Raw genomic sequence first — 23,493 nt, forward strand, 5'->3', positions numbered from 1 at the left:
TCGGTTTTACGAATTTTGCCGATGCTACATCTATGTTGCGTCGTACTATACGTCTATTGTTTCTGACCTTTGCTTTCAACTTTTATTTATATGACACGTGACATTGAAATATAGTTATTTTCCCGCGTAAAGTGAAATGTTTATTATTAGATGGTTCCGATAGCGATATGATTGAACGTGGGTGTTTTGTGAGCTATTGTGTGCGGCTAATTTTAAAAATAGAATTAGTTTAATTTTTAGGAAGGCAAATTTTCTTTGAGGAAGACTTACGCGGCTTACAGTGGAGTGTACTGACAGAAATCCTCATGAAAGGAAAATATTACTCCAGGCGACCTCTATCTATATTTAATATAATTTTAGATTTCATTATTTAAACTTATATTTTTTTATTGTTAATAGTAATGTGGAGCGTGCCGAACATAAAAGTGTAACAACAAAAGCGAATACAAATTCAAAAGAGAATGCGATTTTCCGTATTGTTAATGGAGGCATTTTTTAAATTACTATTCACGTACACACTAAACGCGTAATTGTACACCAGAAATAATTCGTTTTTGATTTTATTTCTTCACCATAATGCTCTGCGAGCTCCTTCTGAGGTTTGTTTTATAATCGGATTTTAATATTCCAGTTAAAGAATCGAACTTCAAGGTCAAAAAGATTCATCGATTAACGCTGGCGAGAACCAAGCAAACAAAAACAAAGACACATAATATATTTACATAATAAATATGCTCGTTACAGCCGCCGCCAGGTGGCGTGCTTTTTCAACATCGATTCGGCCTTGTATCTTCTGAAATTTCACACACAGAACACTTGTGTAAACATTCGCATAGTTTGTGAATATATTGTTTGTTTTTGATGGTTACGTAATCACGTTGCTAAAATTTTGTGATGGAGGGGATCCATCAAATGAAGAAGATAATAATAATAATATATCTGACTGCTAAAGAGGTGCTTTTCATTGGTCTTCTACTAATTTTTAATATGTTTAAAAGTAAAGGAACTTTTTTACGGCATAGTAAGATTGGCACTTGATAAGGTAATGCGCCACCAACAATGGAAATTAAGATGTTATGCCTCTTGTGCCTGTAGTGACACTGACTCAATTATCCATCAACAACAATACAAAGTATAGCTGCTATGCGGTAGATTATATTGGTGATACCTATCTAGATGGGCTAGCACAGACCCCACCTCCAAGTAAAAGTTTCACACTTTGTTCCAATATAAAAATGACTGTCAAATCTCTAACTGCTTGCCAAAGTCTATCATCAGCATCAATATCTCAACCATAATACGTCCATTGCTGGACAAAGGTTTCCCCTAAAGATCTCTACAGTGACCGGTCTGGTGCAGCCCGCAACCAGCGGCTTCCCGTGACCTTCACCAGGTCGTCGGACCAACTCGTGGGGCGCTTACTCACGCTACGTCTTCCGGTCCCAAGTCCGAAAAGACGAAATATAATTGCTGTAGCGTAAAGGCTCTAAAGTTACGTCAGCTTGTGATAATATTCCTCAGCATAATTAATTTTTAAATGCGGTGAGTTTATCGCCTTCGTTCCATTATGAATTTATTGATTCCAAAACAAAGGATCGAATCCAAAATGTCCGAATCTACTCTCGCACGATTACATCCGAATGCAAGGATGAATATCTTGTCGTGATTTGTAATAAGATACCTTATTGGATTTGTTATAAGCTTTGATTTCCTCTACCACTTATTTGCCTAGTTAACGATGCAATTTAAACTCTATTTCAAACTGATACGGTACATTGTTTAATGTGTGCTACATATTCATGAGTGTCGGTGACGTCCTATTGACCTATTAAAGAATTCCAACTCTCCTACATTACAGTTAAGGTTACTTTTCCTCTAAACACTTCCCTGCGGTTCAACTTAGATTGTCGCATATAGATATAAAGTATTTTTATCTCTTATGTAACCAATATAAGGTTGATAATCGATTGTTCGGTTACTGTTTATGGCGCGTGAACGGCTTCCCTGTTCTCTCGAAGCTTGCCCTACTGACCTAATAATGATTTGCAACTCTATGTTAAAAAGTTTAGAGCTGACATTCGGATGCAATCGTTTGGTTCACCGCGCGTGTGCGGTGTCCCATTGACCTGGTAAACGGCCCGGGATGCGTTGTCGATGATGCCCGAACGATTCCGGAGTTACACGAAATATATAAAGGCTTGGTGGGTTGTAAAGCGGCTTAAGCGCTAAAGCTCTTCGATTTTCAAATATCGTTATATATGGTCCCGCGTGGTTCTGGTAGAGGAAAATAGAGCAACTCTTTTTAATCCCATAGGTGCCGTAAGACTAAAGGAGTTTTATTGAGCGCATTTCTATGATAAAAGGCAAATTGGCAAGTATGGGAACTGATGGTAGCTGGTAACCATCGCTCAAAGACGTTATAATTGTCAATAGTATCCATTTCATCTACCTGTCGGTAGCCACCAAATTTGGGAAGTCGATGTTATCTCCCTTGCGCATTTAGTTATGAAAACCAGAATATAATAATAAGTATTCCTGCTTACCTGTTGAATGTATGATGAATGATTGGTACCCTGACAGGATGTCAAGATATTCTACCACCAGGTAAAATATTTTGTGGTACATGTTTCAAATTAGCATTTTTCAATTATTACTTTAGCGCTTCACCACCATTTCTCGTATAGGGATAAGAAACCAAAGCGAGATCATTTCCAAGGAGTCGTATTGACATTCAGGTGGTTGAAAATTAAAAAGCCAAAATATAGTTCATTCAATTATTTGTACAAGTGTATTAAAAGTAAACCAACAGCAAGAGGAATCAGCAAGAAACTCAGTAGTTAAGATTTGAAATACAAAGCGATGTCAGGCAAATATTGCATATCCTGCGACAAAGACAAGTATCAGCTCCACGCTTTTTGTCATCTATATAATCTTGCTCGAATTATATGTCCAGAATCCTTTTTTGGACCTTTCACTGTTCTGATTACAAAGGCAAGTTCATCATGATTTTATAACGTTTTATGGTCTTTAGATGTCTTTTCTAAATTAAAAGATACTGGTCACCTTAAAAGTACCAATCGTCACATAATAAATGTCAAAATAACTTCAAAATACTTATTGAAGTCCTATCACCACCTCTGTTTAGTAATTGTACCTAAGGATGTGGGATCAAATTTCATGCCCATCTCTTTTTTTGTATAATAATGTCATTTTGCCATGTTATTGAGAATATAGGATTTTTAGTATTGGACATCATTCGTCTGAGGAGTATATTAGACTCGGGAGCGTTAATCGATGTAGCGTCGAGACAAAACAGTAGGGAATCAAAGATGAGGTAACCTAGCAACAGTACTTAGCTTAACAGTAGTCTTATTACATTAATATTTATTATTACAAGCTTTTTTATTTATATATATATATATATATATATATATATATATATATATGCCGCACATGTGACGATATCAGTATGACGTAGATAACATGACATCCGAAAAATCATATCTGATGGAATATTAAAAGGAGTTATATTACGAACGTGAACGACTAGTCTTATTTTTCGAATGTATCATGTCGATGTCGAGATGTATATAATTTATATAGTAGTTAATATATGTATGGATATATTTTTCGAAGGGATCGTCTGAGTCATTGTCACAGACTTGATTGTAATTTAACTAGTGACTATAATTGCATAGCATTTTGTCACTTGTTTTGTTTTAATACTACATATATTTTCTACTTTTACTTTACTGTAATAGTTTTTATGCGAAGACGTCGCAAGAATCTTATTTCGCTTTTTGCTTTGCAATAGTAATAGCTTGGTAGATGACTTTATGGTTAGGTAAACAATACTACGTGTCCAAACAGCAATACATAGATAAAAAATTAAATTAAACTTGGCAGACGGATATTTCTCAAATTTTTAAACTACTTGGTTGTAGGCCTCTGTTAAAGTCTAGCTACTTTCATTAATTGTACTACTGAACTATAATGTGATAAGAATGCATGCACCTTAGCCGATGATCGCGAATTCAAACCTAGGCTAACATCAATGATTTTTTAATTGCTTAATTTATGTTTAAAATTTATCTCGTGCGTGGCGGTGCTCAAAGCTCAAAGGCCACCCCCTTTGAGGGGGATGATTCCTTAGTCCAGCAGTAGGAAATTTACAGGGTGTTACTGTGGAACTGTAATAAGTAAGCTAGTCTCTACAGGCACAAGGGTCATAGAGCGCTATTATTATAGGTTTTACCAGCAGTATTTTTGCATCGCGCTATTAGTATGACCTTCGTAAAGCAAGGCTAACAAGTAACAGTGGACAAGAATAATTACTCAAGAGCTCTGACGTTAATGATTAGATTATAATGGCCTTACTTATAAATAATAATAATAATAAAATTTATCGCACAATACGGCACAAATACTTGGCCAAAGCCCCGAATACAAGTGTTCAAATTCAAGCTTTGACAATTAAGGAATTTCAGCCAAACTTTAATATGGCAAAATAATTAATCAGTCGAAATATACTTAATTCAAGTAGAATTTTACAAGCACTTTGGAATCTTCTTGTTATACAATTTTACAGAACGAAAAACAAAACGTTCGGAATGTAGATTCTAACGAGTACGGTAAGAAATTGAGAAGAACCGTGAAACTGAGTAGTGATACTAAGTATTGCTGTTTGCGGTATAAATGGGTGTTATCTGAGGGGGTAGCACAAAACCCTTTAAGTCAATCAAATCAGGCTACAGGAAAATGCGAGAAAAACGCAACCATGAAAGCCGTACTGACATAATGAGAAAGGTCTATGTCAATTATGACATATATTTTCTATCAATTAATTTCAACTCTAAGACATACAAGTTAAGGTGCACTTCACTGTCGACGGTTATGAACACATGTGTCCCTGAAATACGGAACAACCTTGGATGACTCAGCACATCTTACAAACGAATATCGACCCTAATGATTATAGTTTTAATTTGATTATCCATTAACGGAGTTGTCATGGGCATGTAAGTTAATTCTGTATTTTCAGTATTCGGTAAATTTGTAAAGTTTAGTAAAGTATTGATTGTGACGTAATGATTAAAACTTTTTTCAGTTCTGCGTCGATTTTGCATTTAATTACAAAACAAATTTGGTGATCTTCTGAGACAATTTCTTGGGCGTCGAAGACTTGACCATAATCAACGAGGCGCCCTGGCTTTCTGCATCTGTTGCACTCTGGATTAAGACCGCCGTGTATTCTGTTCTGTCTGTTGAATGCAAATATTTTCTCAATGGTTCTTCTCGACTGCCAAAGCCCTTTAGTGTAGCTTTTCAATTTAATCATGCACCTTCATGATTGAAAGATCAGTATGAGCTTTCTAGAAAAAAGAAGAATTTAGACTAATTATAATTTATTTATCCCAGCCTTCATAATGAATATGTAATGTTTACTTTATTTTTTTTACCAAACTATGACACAGGTTATCAAAATCCTTAGTTAAATGACCTGCTGGGTTAAGGACTCATTTCCCTTTCAGAAGAAGTTTAGGAACTAATTCCACCACGCTGTTTCTTAAAGCGAATTTATGGAAAAATTGTGTGAAATAAAATGCAATCCAATCACAAGTTATAAAGACAAATTAACCACATGAAAATTCTGATAAGCATGATTGGGCTTGAACTCGCAATCATCGGCTAAGGTTAACCCTTACTAAGCACTAGACCATTGTTACAAAGAAATTGATCTTAATTCTATCAGAAATGTTTTGACGAAAATTTTGCTGAAAGGATTTTCGATGAAACTTTGTCTGAATCAAAGTTCGAAATCGGATCATTTTAATATCTATTATAAATACCGGCTAGGGCTATTACACCTTGGTTACAAGTCACCCCTTCCCCTCCAAAACGTTCCCGAGTTATTATCGACCTTTTAAAGTAGGGCGTTTAGTCTGATCGGGATTTATATTTTTAACTCTCAAATACGTTTAAAATCTCTCGCGGAGACTTTAATTTAGAATGGTATCAAGTAGGTGACTAAATTGTCTTTTAGTACTTTGACATAACATAAGTGGAGCTAAAGTTGATAATACCATCATAAAACAATAATATGTTAATTATTAAATCAAATCAAAATAAACTTTATTCAAGTCGGCTTTTACAAGCACCTTTGAATCGTCATTTTACAATTAAGTGAAGCTACCACCGGTTCAAAAATAGATTCTACCGAGCAGGACCGGCAAGAAACTCAGTAGTTACTCTTTTTTAACCATTAAAAAAATACAAAGTCATGTTAGTTAAATACAATTATTTAAATTAGTATAACCTGCTTGGAAGTCAACAGGTATTAACTCCACGCTTTTTATCATCTATGTAAATCGAAGGTAGTAAGCTATGGGAAGGAAGCTTTCTCCCATTTCTCAATTGCTTTGAGGAAGATTTTCCGAGTAGGTATTGCTCACCATGTATTCTACCGCAAAGTAGGAATACTTGGTATTGATGTATTCCGGTTTGAAGATGAGCGAGCTAGTGTAATTTCAGGCTTAAAGGACATAACATTTCACTTGGTTATGGAGACATTGTCCATGAAAACTCCTACGTTGCCAATATCTATGTTCAGTGGTGAGCACTTACAATAAAAAATATGAAGACTAGATTATCTTTAAATTATTAACTACTCCTAGTAGCTCGCGGTACCGCTTGTTTTAGGGTGTTGGTTGTCATGTGTCAGGCGAAAGAAGTAGCCTATGTCCTTCCTTTGAGGTCAAGTTTGCTTCACACCAAATTTTATCAAAATCGGTTCATTGGTGTAGTCGTGAAAAAGCGACTGACAGACAGACAGACAGACAGAATTACTTTCACGTTTAATATTATTAGTATATTAGTATAGATTACGATTGAGTTCGCGTTTTGTATTATGGTATATTTTTTTAGTAGCCATATGGAATTGCTCTTGACGTATTCATTCACCATCTCTAAACAGTAAAAAAAAGAAAGAGATGACTCCCGCCATCCGTACGCTTAGATCTTTTTAACTATACAATGGATTTTAATCCAGTTTTCATCAATAAACAGACCTATTCAATAGGAAGGTCTGTATGTATAATACATACATATGCCATGAATTTCAACTTTTCTAGCCAGAAAAAAACAAATACTTTCCGTTTTGTATTTGTTCTTCAATCTAAAAGTCTTAGGCCTTTATTGTATCCGTGTGAATTCATAATTTAAATAAAAAAGCATCCCTATGTTGTAATAAGTATACTCACATATACCCGTTACAAGTGGGCTTTTACAAACACTTGTGAATCGTCATTTTACAGAATTAAATTATAAAGTGCCATCAGTTTGAAACGTAGATATGTACATATGAAGTTATATCAATGAAATAAAATTTATAATGGATGTTCTGTCTGAAATTCAACATATACTAACGATAACTATATTTCATAAGATATCAAGTTCAAAGAAACATACGGATATAGGAAAATTCTTTATTTTTTGGGATACGTCTATTCCTGTCAGTACACAAAATAACTCAAATTTTTTTAAGTTTGTGAATAGTCCAAGCCTTCATTTTAATTCGTATATAGGAATGAGGAAGTCCTATTTTGTCTTTAACAAAGGAAATATGATTGGTCTGAAACTAGGTCGTTCAAGGGATACCTAAATGACCTGGTTAGGTCATTCCAGGCATCGTTCGCTCCTGACTCCTGGCTATCGACCTGGAAGTAGGTCACTCGGAGTTGATCGAAGCATTGTTACAATATACCTATGCTTTTGTTGTAATGTAAATGTATAATACTTACAAAAATAGTGACATCTATACCAACCGTCTGTGCTTACATTATCCCCATAATATTAAGAACACTATAAAAGAACTAAAATAAACGAGCCAAACTTTTTATCTTGGTGTGCGTGACAGTTAAGCTTCACACACGTCAGATGTCATACTACTTTACAAGTGTGCGTGTAGTAGCAATCGGTTTGCCTAAATTTTTTCTATGCCTTCTTCGTCTTGAATGTGTATATAAATATATAAATAATCAATTTAACTAAGCGATGACGAAATAATTGAGTACCTTTTGTCTCCTGTGATTAAAAACACAGAACGTAATAAGTTCAAAGTTCTGTTTTGTTCAAGTCTTAGTTTTATTATCTATATATTAAGTTCGAATTTCAATCAACGAATGAGCATTATTTTTAATAATAGTTCCTTATAAATTTAATAATTACAGAATTGTAATAATATAATCTCAATTATTATTTATACCGGTGTGTTTTGTAGTATGTGTATGCAAAAAGTTATTATAAAATAAAACGTGTTTGTGGATGGATACCCCTTGGAAATGCAACAATCGACAGCTGAATTCTCGACTGTTTCTTTGTAATGACTGTAAGTGCTTTTTCAGAGACACGAAACAACCATAAATTCTAGAATTCGTTACTGACAATTTTTCTACACCCTGGGGTTTGAACCCAAAATCTTAGAATCTGTCTGTCAAGCCACTAGACTAACGAGGCAGTCAGTTGATTATAATTACCGACGTAGATACAATAAAACACGGAGGGACAAGGCTTGTCCTTGAAAGTCCCCTGTAAGAAATATTAGGGCATTAAGTACTCACTATCTTAACAGGGAACTAACATGTTCCCTACCAATGTATAAAGGCGGACGTATCATATTAATCTATTTTTCCGGCATCCGTGAAATATATTCTGGCTATCTTCAAAGCAAAATAAGACATCTTCTAGAAAGTAATTTAAAAAAACCAGTTTTGATTAAATTCGTTATACAATGAAACCGGAAGGACTTAAATTTTATAAACAATATTTTTCTTTTAACGCGTTGTGTTGGAAATGACGTCAAAGAATTACACTGAGAAGTTAGCTTAGGTTAGCGTAACATATGTTTATTAATTTAAAACGTATGTTTTGAACAAACCTTAAGGAAATCATAGATCATTCACAAAGTCTCTTTTTAATGATAGGGGGAAGAGTAAATGGACAGCCTGATGGTAAGTGGTCACCACCGCCCATAGACAATGGCGCTGTTAGAAATATTAACCGTTCCTTACATGACCTTGGGAACTAAGATGCCTTCTTGATTAACGTATTTGTTTTTGATAGATTTTCGATTTTGATGGGAAAATGATGTAGAGTTGTAACCATGTAGAGTTTACCCAGAAAACTAACGCCTATGAACTATGAATAATATCAGCTTACAAGCTCTGAGTTTTTTAAAACAAAACATCATCGACTTTTGACTGAAACTGACCCTATGCCAATAAGGAGAAGTTTTCTTTGTAATACCAACCTGAAAAAACTTTTACACCAAAATAGATAATAAATAAGATGCAGCGCTGGATGCGATATCTTTTATCTATTTCATATAATGAAATTGGAGTGTCTGTTTGTAATATTAAAATAGCCCTTTTTTACTCAATCCATATGTCATACACTGTACATATACCAAAATAACATTTATTATAATTTTTGTTGCGGCTAATCTGTTGAATAGCTGGAAGGATTTTGACCGGACTATAACTGGAAGATAACTAATATAATAAGGAGTAACTTAGGCTACAATAATATTGTTTTTTGGTTATTTTCAAACGCGTGCAAGGTCGCGGGAACTAATATAATAAGGAGTAACTTAGGCTACAATAATATTGTTTTTTGGTTATTTTCAAACGCGTGCAAGGTCGCGGGAACATCTAGTTTGTATATAATATTATCAAATAAGTTGCAGCACAGTGCAGCAAAACACAAGCGTGTGATCTATGATTTTGTTTATGATTTGACATTTCAATGGATATCACAAAACGTAAATACCTAGTGGTGCTCTAATGCTCTATACCCGTCTCTACAAAGAGTTTATTTATAAAACCATATTTGAACCCGCCATCCGGGCGTAGTTAATTTAACCAGGTGTCGTGCGAAAGTCCAGTTAACTAAATATAACCGGTTCTGTATCTGGGACATGATTTAACTGATAGCAGCGAGGATTGGATGGAGGGTTGAATGGATGCGGCATTTCTTGAGCACAGTTGGTAAATTTTGCGAATATATCAATGCAGGTTTCCTCACGATGTTTTCCTTCACCGCCTAACCATGTGAACTTCATTGTACTTACTTTAATCTTATTAATAGAAGCATGTGATACTTCGAAATCGGTAGAGCAGTTTTCGAATAATATGTATATACATTGGATACCTCCTTGGTGGTAGAGCTTTTTGCGAGTGCGTTTGCGTAGGGGCCAATTACTCAGCATATGCCCAAACGCTAGACGCTATTTCATGACCAAAACAAAACACCGAATTTGATAAAATTTAGTGTGAAGCAAACTTAACACCGATCTTTCTGCCCTAAATCAGCTTTTCCTACTTCCTCTCCGTTACTGGCAGCCCTTGCTTGCTTTAAACATTTTACTAGGTTACGCACTAGGTGATGTATTGTCATTATGGCACTCATCAGAAGTTCAAGCATAGGCTATTTTTTGCCTAACACGTGACATGACACCCTAAAACGCGAGCCAAGACGCGGGTGAAAACTAGTGGTTAATATTTCTTACAGCGCTAATGTTTTTGTTATGGAATTGGTGACCACATATTATCGGCTTGCCTAATTGACCGACCTATCTATAATGAAAAAACACACAAAACTGAAATATAATAGTTGTTGTGTCTGTTAATGTTCGTGGAACTTCTTACCGATTGAGGTCATATTTATACAATACATTTATTATGTCTCGACACTTTTACATAGCCCTAGGTTTAGGTGACGCTAGTTTGAAAGTTCGCCGCCCGTGTCGTGTGATCGATGGCCCTCCATGGGGCGCCAGTTTGGTCTCATAGGCAGTCTAAGTCCTCTGATACGACACGATATCGAACGCCTAATATGCCTATCCTGTTTCGTACATTACCCAAATTCTGCGAATGGTGGCAACACTTCCAATAGAGTGCATGAGAGCATTGGAGGGATCTAGCAGTATGTCGTTAACCTTCGCAAAGTATAACCAATTACTTCGTTGAAGCCAGCTGGCTAAGATACCTTCCGACTTTTCCAGATGATGTTTTAACAAATCTTTACAAATTAAAGTTAAAGAGTTGTTTGGCTAAATACGCTAATCAAGAACTACTGGTCTGATTTGAAAAACTCTATTGTAATATTGCTATATACAAACCTAAGACAAATAGGAGAAGATTATCGAAGAAAAATGTTGCAAAACCGCGCGGTTATTATTCCCTTTGAGAGCTTCCGTTGCATAAGGTATATACGACTTATGTTTCGTAAAAATCACGTGTGACACAGAATCATTAACATAGCTGAGTGAAGTCGGGTCAAGTGACTAGTATTTGTATGTGCGAAGCTACAAAGTAAAGCCCATGTGGCCTAATCCGGGACACCCAATGGCATCAGCGTATAGCGGCCGGTTTAGGTTGAGCTCTGGCGGAGGCTCGTGGTTTGTGAAATCGGGCGAGAATTTCGTATCGTAACGAACGTGGTTGTAATGGTTTCCCTTGGGAACAATTAAACCCCACCAATCTACCAAGAATATGCTTCTAAAATTGACAACTTTGAGAAATGCGTTTTCAGGTCAATAATGAAAATTTTATGAATACTTGAAGTGTTTTGAAAAAAGGTTTAAATTCTACTCGTTTCAATGGTGAACTTTTAAAAAAGGTTTAAATAAATCCCAAAAAGCACCGAAGCCTTATTCGAAGTTATTTCCAAACCAAAGTTTAAAACTGTCAATGAAAATTCGTGTTATATTTGACGTCAAATATCTTTTAAGAATATATTCTTCATTTTGTTGAAATATCATACATTACACTGTACTGCTTTACATAATTTAGCTCTGTTTATTAACGTTAATTAGTAATTGCAAGTATTTTACATGTATAAATAAATGGGACAAGAAAAATATTTTTTTCATTTTTTTTCCTCTGTACGTCCATTTTTTATTTAGCTTAGTAGCTATTGAAGAGATATATTTGCTAAAGTGTAATCAAAATAAGATCATATTTGTTACCCTTATAGCTTTACATATGCCCAATTTTCCGAGTTATTCCTGATAGCTTCATCTATGTACCTGTTGGTGTAAGGTCTAAACAAAATTCTCCCACTAACTAAAATATATGCAATGAATTTATTCAATGCATAAAGTTGCATAAGTAAAATTAATATACTTTTCTTATTATATAGCAAAATAAAACAAGCGTGTAATATACGCGTCACGGTAGAGAGTCGATCGTACCCCCAAAGGGAGCAAAAAGTAAATATTTTAGTAATAAATTTAATTTATATGACAAAGGTTCTTCTAAAAATCTACTATTAGATATCTCACACATATTACACCTTGAAAATTACTCTTTTAGATAAGACATTTGAACAAAATATATTTTATCAATATTCACTTAAATATTTAGATACAAAAGGCGGATCCAGTGTTCGTGCATCTGCAACGCAGTAACCCTACGTTTGGGCTAACCCTCGTCTAAAAATAAAGCGCCTATCTGACCCCGTTAGAGTACTAAAGGGCATTAAGTTTCCATTATAAAAGGCTAATCTGGTCTGCATAATATATATTCTAGGTTAACGTTATAATCTATACTTAATTATAAATGAGAGCTTTTTGCAATGACTAACTCAAAAAACTACTGAACCTAAATTATTTTTTTAATGTCAAATAGTATACATTAGTTCAGTAGGAATTTGTTGATATTTATTTACTTTGATTTAAATCAAGAAAAATTGGCGTGGAATGCACATGTGGCTGAATTTTAATGGAATTAGACACATGCAGGTTTCCTCACGATGTTTTCCTTCACCGCTGAGCACGAGATGAATTATAAACACAAATTAAGCACATATACATATGTATATAGTGGTGCTTGCCTGGCTTTGAACCCGAACTCATCGGTTAAGATGCACGCGTTCTAACCACTGGGCCATCTCAGCTCTTTTTAAAGCATTCATTCGGTAGAGCATTGGACTTTTATATGAAACGTTTAAAGATGTTAGTTTCACAACGTAAGCCGAATTTTGTCCCAATGATTTCGGGACGATAGATGCACTTAAAAAATCGGTTATGGTTTTGCTGAGCTCCGTCTAGCTAGCTGAGATTTATGTTCAAGTAGGCCTTAATTGTATATAAATAAAAATGAAAGAAAAACGTTGCTATGTAAATCATGACAGCGTGGTACATTAGCAAGAATGGCTAGCATTTCCCTGTTGATGTTTAATGTACAAAATAACAATTATTAGTATTTTTTTTTCGAGCATCGAATCGTCTACATATTCTCCATTAATCAGTATAAATGTGTCTTAGAAAATAGTCATAACGGCATCATAAACGTGTCAGTAGCAAGTCAAGGGCGTACAAGGTTGGTACCATCGTATATCGGAACAGCGAGTAGCGTGGAAGTGGTACGTTCAAATCGATATTGGTAATGACGATATAACGATACAAGTTCCTTGGTGGTAGGGCTTTATGTAAGCCCGTCTGAGTACCACTCATCAGCTATTCTTTCACCAAATTTCAAACTAAGAAATACAATCTATCTTACATTTTCAAAGTGCCCTTAAACTGATAAACAACATCCTGTAAATTTCCCACTGCTGGGCTAAAGCCTCTCCCTTTAAGGAGAAGGTTTGGAACATTTCACCACGCTGTTCCAATGCGGGTTGGTGGAGTACAGATGTGGCAGAATTTCTATGAAATTAGACACATGCAGGTTTCCACGCGATGTTTTCCTTCACAGCGGAGCACGAGATGAATTATAAACACAATTTAATACGTGAACCGAATTTCACTTTACTTTGAACCGTCGGATTAACTGTCATTTCATTGAATTTTATAGATTTAACATCGAAATGTCGTTATCATACGAAGTTTGCGGGTATGTATATATATATTTATATATATAACGAGGACTTAGGCATATAGTCGTTATCAGACATGATGATATTTAAAATGTAAGTCTAGTCGTTCACGTTCGTAATATCTTTCCTTTCGATATCTTTACAAATATCCTTTTTTTCGCTGTCATGTGTTCTACGTCATACTGAGGTTGGCAGTATGTACGATAAAAAAAGTAAATAAATCCTAATTAAACTTTTTGACGCTTCGACATATTGTCGACTCAAAATTATTATTAAACAGCGTAATTACGATTTTATATACGGTCGCTCGATGCAATTTCTATAACGTTCGTTAATCTAAGTCGCTACACGTGCTACGAATACGCTGAGGCGATATAAAAATCAGTATTAAACTAGGCCAATAATTATGTATTAATTATTGTTATTTTACTGTCTTTACGACTCGGTACTTCAGTTATGCAGTAGGTATTGTGAATTCCGGTAAACCAATACTTCGGTTAAATGTCGCTTATGAGGTTCGAGGTCCTGGGTTTGAATCGGGATCCTCTGTTATTATAACGTTATTATTATTATATACTAGTTGTCCCGCGGCTTTGCTTGCGTTTTAGGAAGTTGTCATGTGTTAGGCAATGATAGTAGCCTATTTTCTTCTTTGGAGTTCAAATTTGCTTCATAATAATTTTTATCAAAATCGGTTCATTGGTTTGGTAGTAACAGACAGATAGAGTAACTTTTACATTTTACTTTTAGATTTCTTAGTCGTTGAGCTTTATACAAGGCCGTCTACGTATTACACACTACCTATTCTACCTATAATCAGTAATAATTAGTATTTTTATGTACCGGTTTGAATTGTGAGGCAGTGTAACTACAGGCACAAGGGACATAACATCCTAGTTCTCAAACGATGAAAGTTTTTTTTTGAGGCAACATCACATACATTACTCTGATCCAAATGTAAGTAGCTCAAGCACTTTTGTTATGGAAATTCAGAGGTAACTATGGTATCACAAACACCAAGACCCAATACAACATAGAATACTAATGGTAATCTACATCAGACCTCGGAGTGGTGTACCCATGAAAACCGGTGTACACACCACTCGACCGTGGAGGTCGTCAAAGGGATGATTAATATATCTTACAGCTATGGTCAGTGGTGACCACTTACCATCAGATGCCGCCAACGTATAACATAACAAATGAAACGGTAACTTGACAGTGAAATATTAAATAACCGTGGGTTAGACGCGATCGCTGTAAGATTACCGGTGAGTCAGTGACGCATAGGCGCTCTGAACTTGACAGCGCTACTAGGTCAGGGACGTTCGGGGTTCGCTTCCATTGTGTAACTTTATATGTTGTGAGAAGGTGTATGAGTAACGGAAGCTATATGTTGGTTCATGATAGATTCTAACATATGATAAGCGTTACTAAATATTATGGTTTAAATGTTAAACCATAATATTTAGTAGCGCCTTCAAAATCAAAATTCAAATATTCGTGATTCAAGTAAGGTTAGTACCTAGTAATTGCTCTTGAATAATGTTATTATATAATCCTTAAATTAAATGTTAATCTACCACTGGTGGTAAGTCATTTCTTATACAATGTACAGTAACAGTACTCAGTTTTTTTGTGTTCCGGTTTGAAGGGTGAGTGAGCCAGTGTAACTACAGTCACAAGGGACATAACTTCTTAGTTCCCAAGGTTGGTGGCACATTGACGATGTAAGGAATAGTTAATATTTCTTACAGCGTCATTGTCTATGGGCGATGGTGATCACTTATCATCAGGTGGCTCATATGCTCGTCCCCCAACCTATACCATAAAAAAAATCTACAACCGTGCGAAGCCAGGTAACGCCGCTAGTTACATTACATAACGCATAACGTTTTGTTCATTTAACAAGAATTCAAAGCTAAATTAATTCTTACGTTTTGCCGTGTCGTATAACAATGTATACATGCAGATGGGCCTTGGTGAGCGTAAAATGTGGCTTCCTGAGCCCAGGCCTTGTAGTCAAGGTACGGGGTGACTTCGTAAGCTCTGACGTATCGTGAAACGGCATTTTTAGGGTTCCGTAGTTGAAGAGGACCGGTTGACTACAATTTGAATTGATGTTAAATTAAATTCTATCTCAATAGTTACCTCCATTCAGTTTAATTATTTAAATACTTGCTCGAGAATGTTTCTAATATTCTTGTATTGTTAACCTGACTTCAAAAAGGAGGAGGTTATCAATTCGTCTGTTTTTTTAATGTTTGTTACCTCATGATTTTGACTCGGTGTACCGATTATGATAATTTTTCTTTTATTTGAAAGTTTGTGCTTCCTGCTTTGTCACGCCAACAAATTTTGATGATATTTTTTTTTTGTTTCAGATAAATGGGTTCAGCGATAGTTAAGAAACACCGCATAAAGTTCACCCCCACAAAGGAGTTATAGAACAAAATGCGCCCGACATACCGTCCAAACGGAACTGACACGTTAAAGAACCTTAAATTAAAAAATAAAAACGAGCTTAACACAATAAGAACCCAAACGGGACTAAGCTTTAACTAATCTGGACTTTTCTATATAGTTGCCTTCTAGATCTTTATTGGTCCAATTTTGTATATAAAAGTTTTTAGTGTAGATGTTTAGTTGTAAAACTGTTATTTCGAAGATTTTACGGCGTGTGTGAGGTGAGTTTTGTTTTAGTTTCGAGTTTTAATTTTTAAAAACAAATTAAAAAAAGAAATTATAATCATTTAAATTTCGAGTCTGTTCTAACACACGTATTCTGTAAGAAAAAACTCGAAAGTCAACACAGAACACACAAACAGAAATGTGAGAAAGTGGTATGAGATATAATAATTATGTTTTTTATTATATTAATTCGGTTGTCAATAATTCACGTCGTGAGTTATGAGGTGAATACTTACAGAATGACGTTGCAATATATTATGTACTGTTAAGTTTCAAACGATATCAATATTTTGAAATTGGAATTCATAATACATTTTAACTGTTAAGTTGTCATCAACGCCCACAGACGTTGAAGATTGGCGCTGTTAGAAAGTTAAACATCCCTTAATTCATCAATGCGCCACAGACTAGCGAAAATGTAATGTCACTCTACAAATTGAAACATAAGAATACTTATAATAGTAATTGGTAGAATATCTGATGGGTTGTTCCCAAGACAGGCCCATAAAGTGCTAGTGAAGCTTTTATACACTTATAAATTTATTTGGAAAACAAACACCTACAATGCCTTTTAGTAAATAAACAACTTAAACCAAACCAATTGGGTTTCCACTTAAAATAAATACGAACAAATGACAATTTGAATTATAAATAAAAACAGAAGTTATGCTTATAAGGTTAAAGTATAAATTATATAAATTTAAATCTATTATATTGCTGGGCTAAGGCCACCCTTTGAAGTGAATGTTAGGATTATATTCAACCACGCTTCTCTAAAGCTGGTTGGTGGTTTCACACGTGGCAGAATATTGATGAAATTAGACACAAGCAGGTTTCCTCAGGATGTTTTGTTCACGAAAGCACGAAATGAAATATAAACATATATTAAGCACATTGAAATTCAGTGGTGCTACGCTGGGTTTGAACCCGAAGTCATCGGTTAAAATGGATGGACTAATCACTGAGCCAATGTTAACTAAATTTACTAACTTTTGAGTTAAATATATCTAATTATTTATAATATATGTTATAGTTTTACATGCACGTAACAATAACACTTTTTAAATAATCATACTTACCAAGAAATACAAAATATAAATCAAAATAAACCTTTTCATATTGGTTGTATGTATTCGGACGTAAACTTCATACTTTATATTTAAAACCTCTAAATCCTAGATATCCCTTCTTATTCCTCCTTGTTTCTTATATACATAAGTTTATTTTTCGATCTATATAATATATATAGTACATAGTATTTTTGGACTATGGTATAAAAATGTTTTTTTTACTTTTTATTTTTAGTGTGGTACTGTGATGGAGCAAGCCGAGGTAGATAAGGGCTGCCCTGGCTCCGAGGATGGCACCCAGCTGGGTAGAAACAGAGTAAATATATTTAAATAACTATTTTATTATCACTAAATCTATTTTTGTGTGATTTACCCTAGATAGATACTTATACTACCCTATATACTTGTTGATGAATATGTATTCCTAAAATCGCAAAACAACTTTCCAGTATTTTATATCATCAATATACAGGGCCGGTAACAGGGGACGGGTACCGGGTAACTGCCTGGAGCCTCCATAGATACCTAAACATAGTCAAGTTATAATAATTATACTAATACATATTGCTGTTTTAAATGTTACTGATACAAAAAGTAAATTAATTATAAACTAATATTGACAGAAATTATATTTCGAAAATTCCGCAGACCTTTTTAACTTTGCCGTTTAGTAAATTCAAATCGTTTGTAAAAAATACATTGATAGAAAAAGCATATTATTCGATACAAGATTTTATAGACGATAAAAAAGCGTGGACCTAGTACCTGTTGACTTCCAAGGAGGATATATTAATTTAAATAATTGTATTTAGCTAACATGACTTTGTATTTTTTAAATGTTGAAAAAGAGTAACTATTAAGTTTCTTGCCGGTAGAATCTACTTTCCGAACCGGTGGTAGTTTCACTTAATTGTAAAATGACGATTCAAAAGTGCTTGTAAAAGCCTACTTGAATAAAGTTTATTTTGATTTGATTTGATTAAATTTCATTTAAAAAAGGCACTAGGGTCCCCCCACTTCTCTATTGCCTCAGGGGCTCCTGTATTCCAAACCAGGTCCTGTCAATATAATGTTCTCAATGTATGGAACTCTTGTCACGTGTTACAGAGCTTCAAGACGAAACAACTGGTTCGAAGTCAAGCGATACGCGAATCCACATCACCTCCACGTACAGTCTCCCCGTACACGAACGACAAGGACAGGAACAACGACATAGCCGACAACGTTACGTGTGCGAGCGAGAGGGAGAGTGACGCCTCTAGTCATAGCGATAGGTGCAGTGTCGTCGATAGCGATAGAATATGTGATGGGAAGCAACAGCCGGTTGAAATACAGGTAACATATTATCTTACCTTTAATACATAGACACAAACGTACATAAACACATACATACACACACACAAACACACATAAGCACACACGGATACACACTTACACATACCGAATAAACTCACACACATAAACTATTGGCCATACAACACACGAAAAGTTACTATTGAAGAAATTCGAACCAGTGGGATTTAGACTAAAAACTCCATTGCTCATTAAATTTTTTATGCATCCGATTAGGGCCTACACAGTTCAATAGTCTACAAAACTGACCGAAAACTGTGTCAGTGCCCCACTCGATCTTAACCCCTTAGATCATGCTTTGATTACTGATATTCTTTTAAACAAAGTTCTAATCTTATTACAGAAACTTGAAAAGTTTTATTTTTTGTCGCGCCATTTTAAGAGATAATACAATGCTAATTTTTGAATTGTAATCAAAGCTTGTGTCTCTTAGATAACGTCAGGGGCGTGGGAGGCGGAAGGTGAGAGCGAGCAGAGGCTGCGCACGCGCCGCTGGCTCGGCCACAGGCACCACTCGGACTCCTCGCGCGACCTGCTTTCCTACAACCCACGCGTGGCCTGCGTGTGTGGGACGTGCGCGTGCCCGCATTGCAGGTAAATATCTCATCTCATTACTAGTCATTGTTACCTACAGGTAAGATTATAATATTGAGGTAATCTAAAATAAATAAATAAATATGAGACAACATCACATACATTACTCTGATCCCAATGTAAGTAGCTAAAGCACTTATGCTATGGAAAATCAAAAGTACGGCGGTACAACAAACACCCAGACCCAAGACAATATAGAAAACTTATGGTAATCTACATCGACTCGGCCGGGAATGGAACCCGGGACCTCGGAGTGGCGTACCCAAGAAAACCGATGTACACACCACTCGACCACGGAGGTCGTCAATGTGACCAAATTGTAAATATTCCGCAAACAGCCGAATCTTCCACATCTTTACCTTTTTTTTCTCGCTGAATAAAACGCATTACGCGCTTCCCCCATGTTACTTTGTCTGTCCTGTGATCCAAAATCGATGATTTTAACTCTAAAGAACGACTTCTAATCCAACCTAACGATCAATCCCAAAAGCACGTGCGAAGCCGCAGGAGACAACTACTTTTTTTAAATTCAAATGTTTCAAGTTGACAGAGAAATAGCACTTTAATTGTAATTCATTTATCTTTTCGCAGAGGAAGACGTCAGAAGCATGCTTGTCCGACGAAGCAAGATTCCGGCATTGTCTGTTCAGACGATTGTCCCGACTGTTCTGATACGGAGCACGCGGGTGAGAGAAAGAGATAACATATTTTCTTTTCACCAAATTCTATTCCAATTTATTTGAAAATCTTGGTTAGGCTGTCCCTGTCGCACTTTATTAATAAATTATGTGAACTCCGTAATTGAGACTAATACAATGTCTTTTAGGTCCAAATGGTGATGGTGCCAGGAAGTCTGGAAGCTTCGACGGCGAGGATCAAGCGTTTTATTGCAGGTATGTTATTAATATCTACCGATATAAGTATCTGTATTGTACTGGCAGTCATCGTACTTACGACATTTTAGGTTCTCGAAATACGCCACGTAAACGACGTATAGTACGACGCAACTTAGATGTAGCATCGGCAAAATTCGTGAAACCGATCACATCCGAATTGAGTACGCTATCCCAAATTATCAATATTTATTTCATATGTGGATATGATCTTTACACAAACGTAATAACTTGTAATATCGTATGACCTAATATATTTGTCAATTTGACACGTCGATTTACATGCACTCGCTTTCTCGGGTTGGACTGACGCGAGAATCTATAGCGACGAATAGTGTCGAATGGCGCGATAGGGAACTATCCTTCTCTCAATTTCTCCGATACCGGAAATTGATACAATTGACGTATTTTTGAGGAATAGTGTCAAAATATTGCTGGACGTAACTCGTAACGACGTAAGTCGAGGACTGCCTGTAATATGTTTGGCGACTTACTACCTCATGGAGTGTTTGGAGTACATTGTAACCGGTTTATCCATCCAGATTAAATACGTGTTGTATCACATCGAGCAAGGTTCAGGTATATCTGATCTATGAGAGCATTTGTCTATATTGGGAGACTATGGTCTATGGTCTATGGTGTATGGGTCTATGGTTAAAACAACTTTCCCCTTGCAGATGTCCCGAACGTAAAGAGCCGCCATTAAGTATACCGCATTGTGGTAACGAATATGGTGAGTATTGTTTTTGGACTTTATTGCTATAGTTGTTATTATTGAGTACTCGTTATTATTTTGAAGGGTCATATATCATCAATATGTTATAAACCATGGACAATATAGTGAAGAAAATGACACAGATAATTTTAGAAATTTCTAATGTGATGTCGTAAATAAACAACTATATTTAGTATTAGTATTGTACCATGCAAAGCCGGGGTGGGTCGCTAGTAACATATAAAGCTGAAACTAGTCAATGATTCAAGGTCATTCAAGGTAGTATCGCATCAGAAATTACACAAGCTGCCACAGCCTGGAGAGTTACATGCTGATGTGTCAGTGCTTCAGTCACATCTGCCGCAGAACTTATCAAATGACATCAAATCAAAATACTCTTTATTGTACACCAGTAAATAAGTCACATAGACACGGTTAGGAAAGCTGTACAAGTGGCGGCCTTATCGCTAACACAGCGATCTCTTCCAGGCAACCTTAAAGGAAAACAGATATAAAAAGAGGTAGGGGTGTACAAAGCAGATATAAGCATAATATTAATAAATATATTGTGATATTAATATATTTAAAAATAATAATAATGTACAGTACCTGATATTTAAAATACGTACATATATGTATCTATATGATTAAATTAAATTTATTATAAGTGAGGGTTTCGATAAGCTCTTGAGTCCTTAAAGACATGAGTCTTCAGCTTGAGTAATAACATCAGCAAAATAACTAGAAGAAATACAGCAGTAAGGAACAGAGACTAATGATGTTGATATTAATATTGGCTTTGATAATCTTACAGATGATAAAACAGAACCGACTGGTCCAGAACTGGTGAGCTTCATAAAGGAAACCCTGAACAAGAATCCAAGGGATCGCATGACGTTACTCAAGATCGAGAAGGAGTTGCACGCGTTAGTCAATGACAATGGGTAAGATCTATCGTTTATATGTAAGGTAGGTTTGTCTGGCTAAGGGGCTAATGGCAAGTGATCGTCACTGCTAGTAGATATAAACGCTGTGAGATATAACTAAAATCAACTGTCAAGTTGTGTTCCGTATGTCTGTAGATACACTGATTGTCTTCAAGATCAGAACCAAAAAGAGCTAATTATAGTATTTATTTTGATTGCATTAAACAACTACACCAATAAAGTCATTTACAAGACAGAGGAATAAAATAAGTTCAAGTATTTAACCTAGCAGACACCAACAATTTGAATGATCATTAATATTATTTTTTAGTATGGCATCTTATTCCAACACTTACATTTTTACATTAATAGCCTGTATATTTCGCACTGCTAGGTTAAGGCCTCCTCTCTTTTCGACGAGAACGTTTGGAGCATATTCCACCACGCTGCTCTAATACAGGTTGATACACACAGAATTTCGTTGAAATTCGTTACATGCAGGTTTCCTCACGATGTTTTCCTTGACCGCCCAGCACGAGATGAATTATAAACACAAATTAAGCACGTAAATATTCAGTGGTGCTAGATGCTCACGTTCTAACCACTGGGCCATTACTGGTCCCTATTATTGATATGAAACCTCCGTGAGATCGCTAAGAGCAGCGCTGTCCCGCAGGCGCTGCATCGTGCGCTTCCCGGTGATGACGTCATACGGGCGCATGCTGGTGCACCGGTGTGCTGCGCTGTTCCAGCTCGCGCACCACCTCGACCACTCTAACAAGAACTCCGTGCTCGTCTCCAAGAGCGGTGAGGCCACCACAACTTACTTACCACCACCTACGGTTACTGATGAAACCCTTACTAAGATTCCATCGTCATTGCCGAAAGCTGGTCCCGTATGGATGAATTGTTGTTGAGATGGAAATCAGTTAGAATATAATAGGCTATTTGACAATGCGAAAAATAAATTGTGAATTATTGTAATCAGTGTATATTATGAGTTTAAAAATGGTTATTTACTAACCACAGTTGAAAATAATACTTAATTTATTCAAAAATCCATTCAATCGTTTGTCACGTGACACAAAACGCTCCTGATTGGCAGGGCTTATGATGAAGTCACTTTCTTGTAAACCTTGCTTTTCTACTATGTGTACCACAGATTAAAATACAGCAAAGTGACGTCACCGACCCCATTGCAGCGCCATATTGTCCAAGTAGCGTTTTCGCGCGTTATTTAAATATGGAATTTTTAATATGATACTTTTCGGCCCATATGTACTAGAAATAAAAAAATCAACTTTTACTGGGTTCCTTAAGCTCTACTAAATAATATAAAATGGATTTTAAAAACCAGTCAAATAGCCTATTTA

At 35.7% G+C, this 23,493-nt stretch overlaps 1 protein-coding gene across 5 annotated transcripts in view; it reads left to right on the forward strand.

Annotated features, from left to right (window-relative positions):
• The window catches only part of LOC124541120 (R3H domain-containing protein 2), a 71,712-nt gene that overhangs the window by 22,956 nt on the left and 25,263 nt on the right, over positions 1 to 23,493 (forward strand). For 4 of the 5 annotated variants that reach the window (XM_047118961.1, XM_047118960.1, XM_047118959.1 and 1 more), the window contains 9 exons: positions 16,263 to 16,565; positions 17,875 to 17,955; positions 18,747 to 18,974; positions 19,426 to 19,586; positions 20,178 to 20,272; positions 20,413 to 20,479; positions 21,157 to 21,212; positions 22,009 to 22,138; positions 22,797 to 22,927. In XM_047118961.1, coding sequence (XP_046974917.1) covers positions 17,887 to 17,955; positions 18,747 to 18,974; positions 19,426 to 19,586; positions 20,178 to 20,272; positions 20,413 to 20,479; positions 21,157 to 21,212; positions 22,009 to 22,138; positions 22,797 to 22,927 — 937 coding nt within the window. In that variant the 5' untranslated portion in view covers positions 16,263 to 16,565; positions 17,875 to 17,886. Of the gene's footprint in view, positions 1 to 16,262; positions 16,566 to 17,874; positions 17,956 to 18,746; positions 18,975 to 19,425; positions 19,587 to 20,177; positions 20,273 to 20,412; positions 20,480 to 21,156; positions 21,213 to 22,008; positions 22,139 to 22,796; positions 22,928 to 23,493 lie in introns of those variants that run through there. The other variant, XM_047118963.1, reaches the window with a different exon arrangement.

The sequence above is a fragment of the Vanessa cardui genome, chromosome 27, assembly GCF_905220365.1.
Source record: "Vanessa cardui chromosome 27, ilVanCard2.1, whole genome shotgun sequence".
Taxonomy (NCBI): Eukaryota; Metazoa; Arthropoda; class Insecta; order Lepidoptera; family Nymphalidae; genus Vanessa; species Vanessa cardui.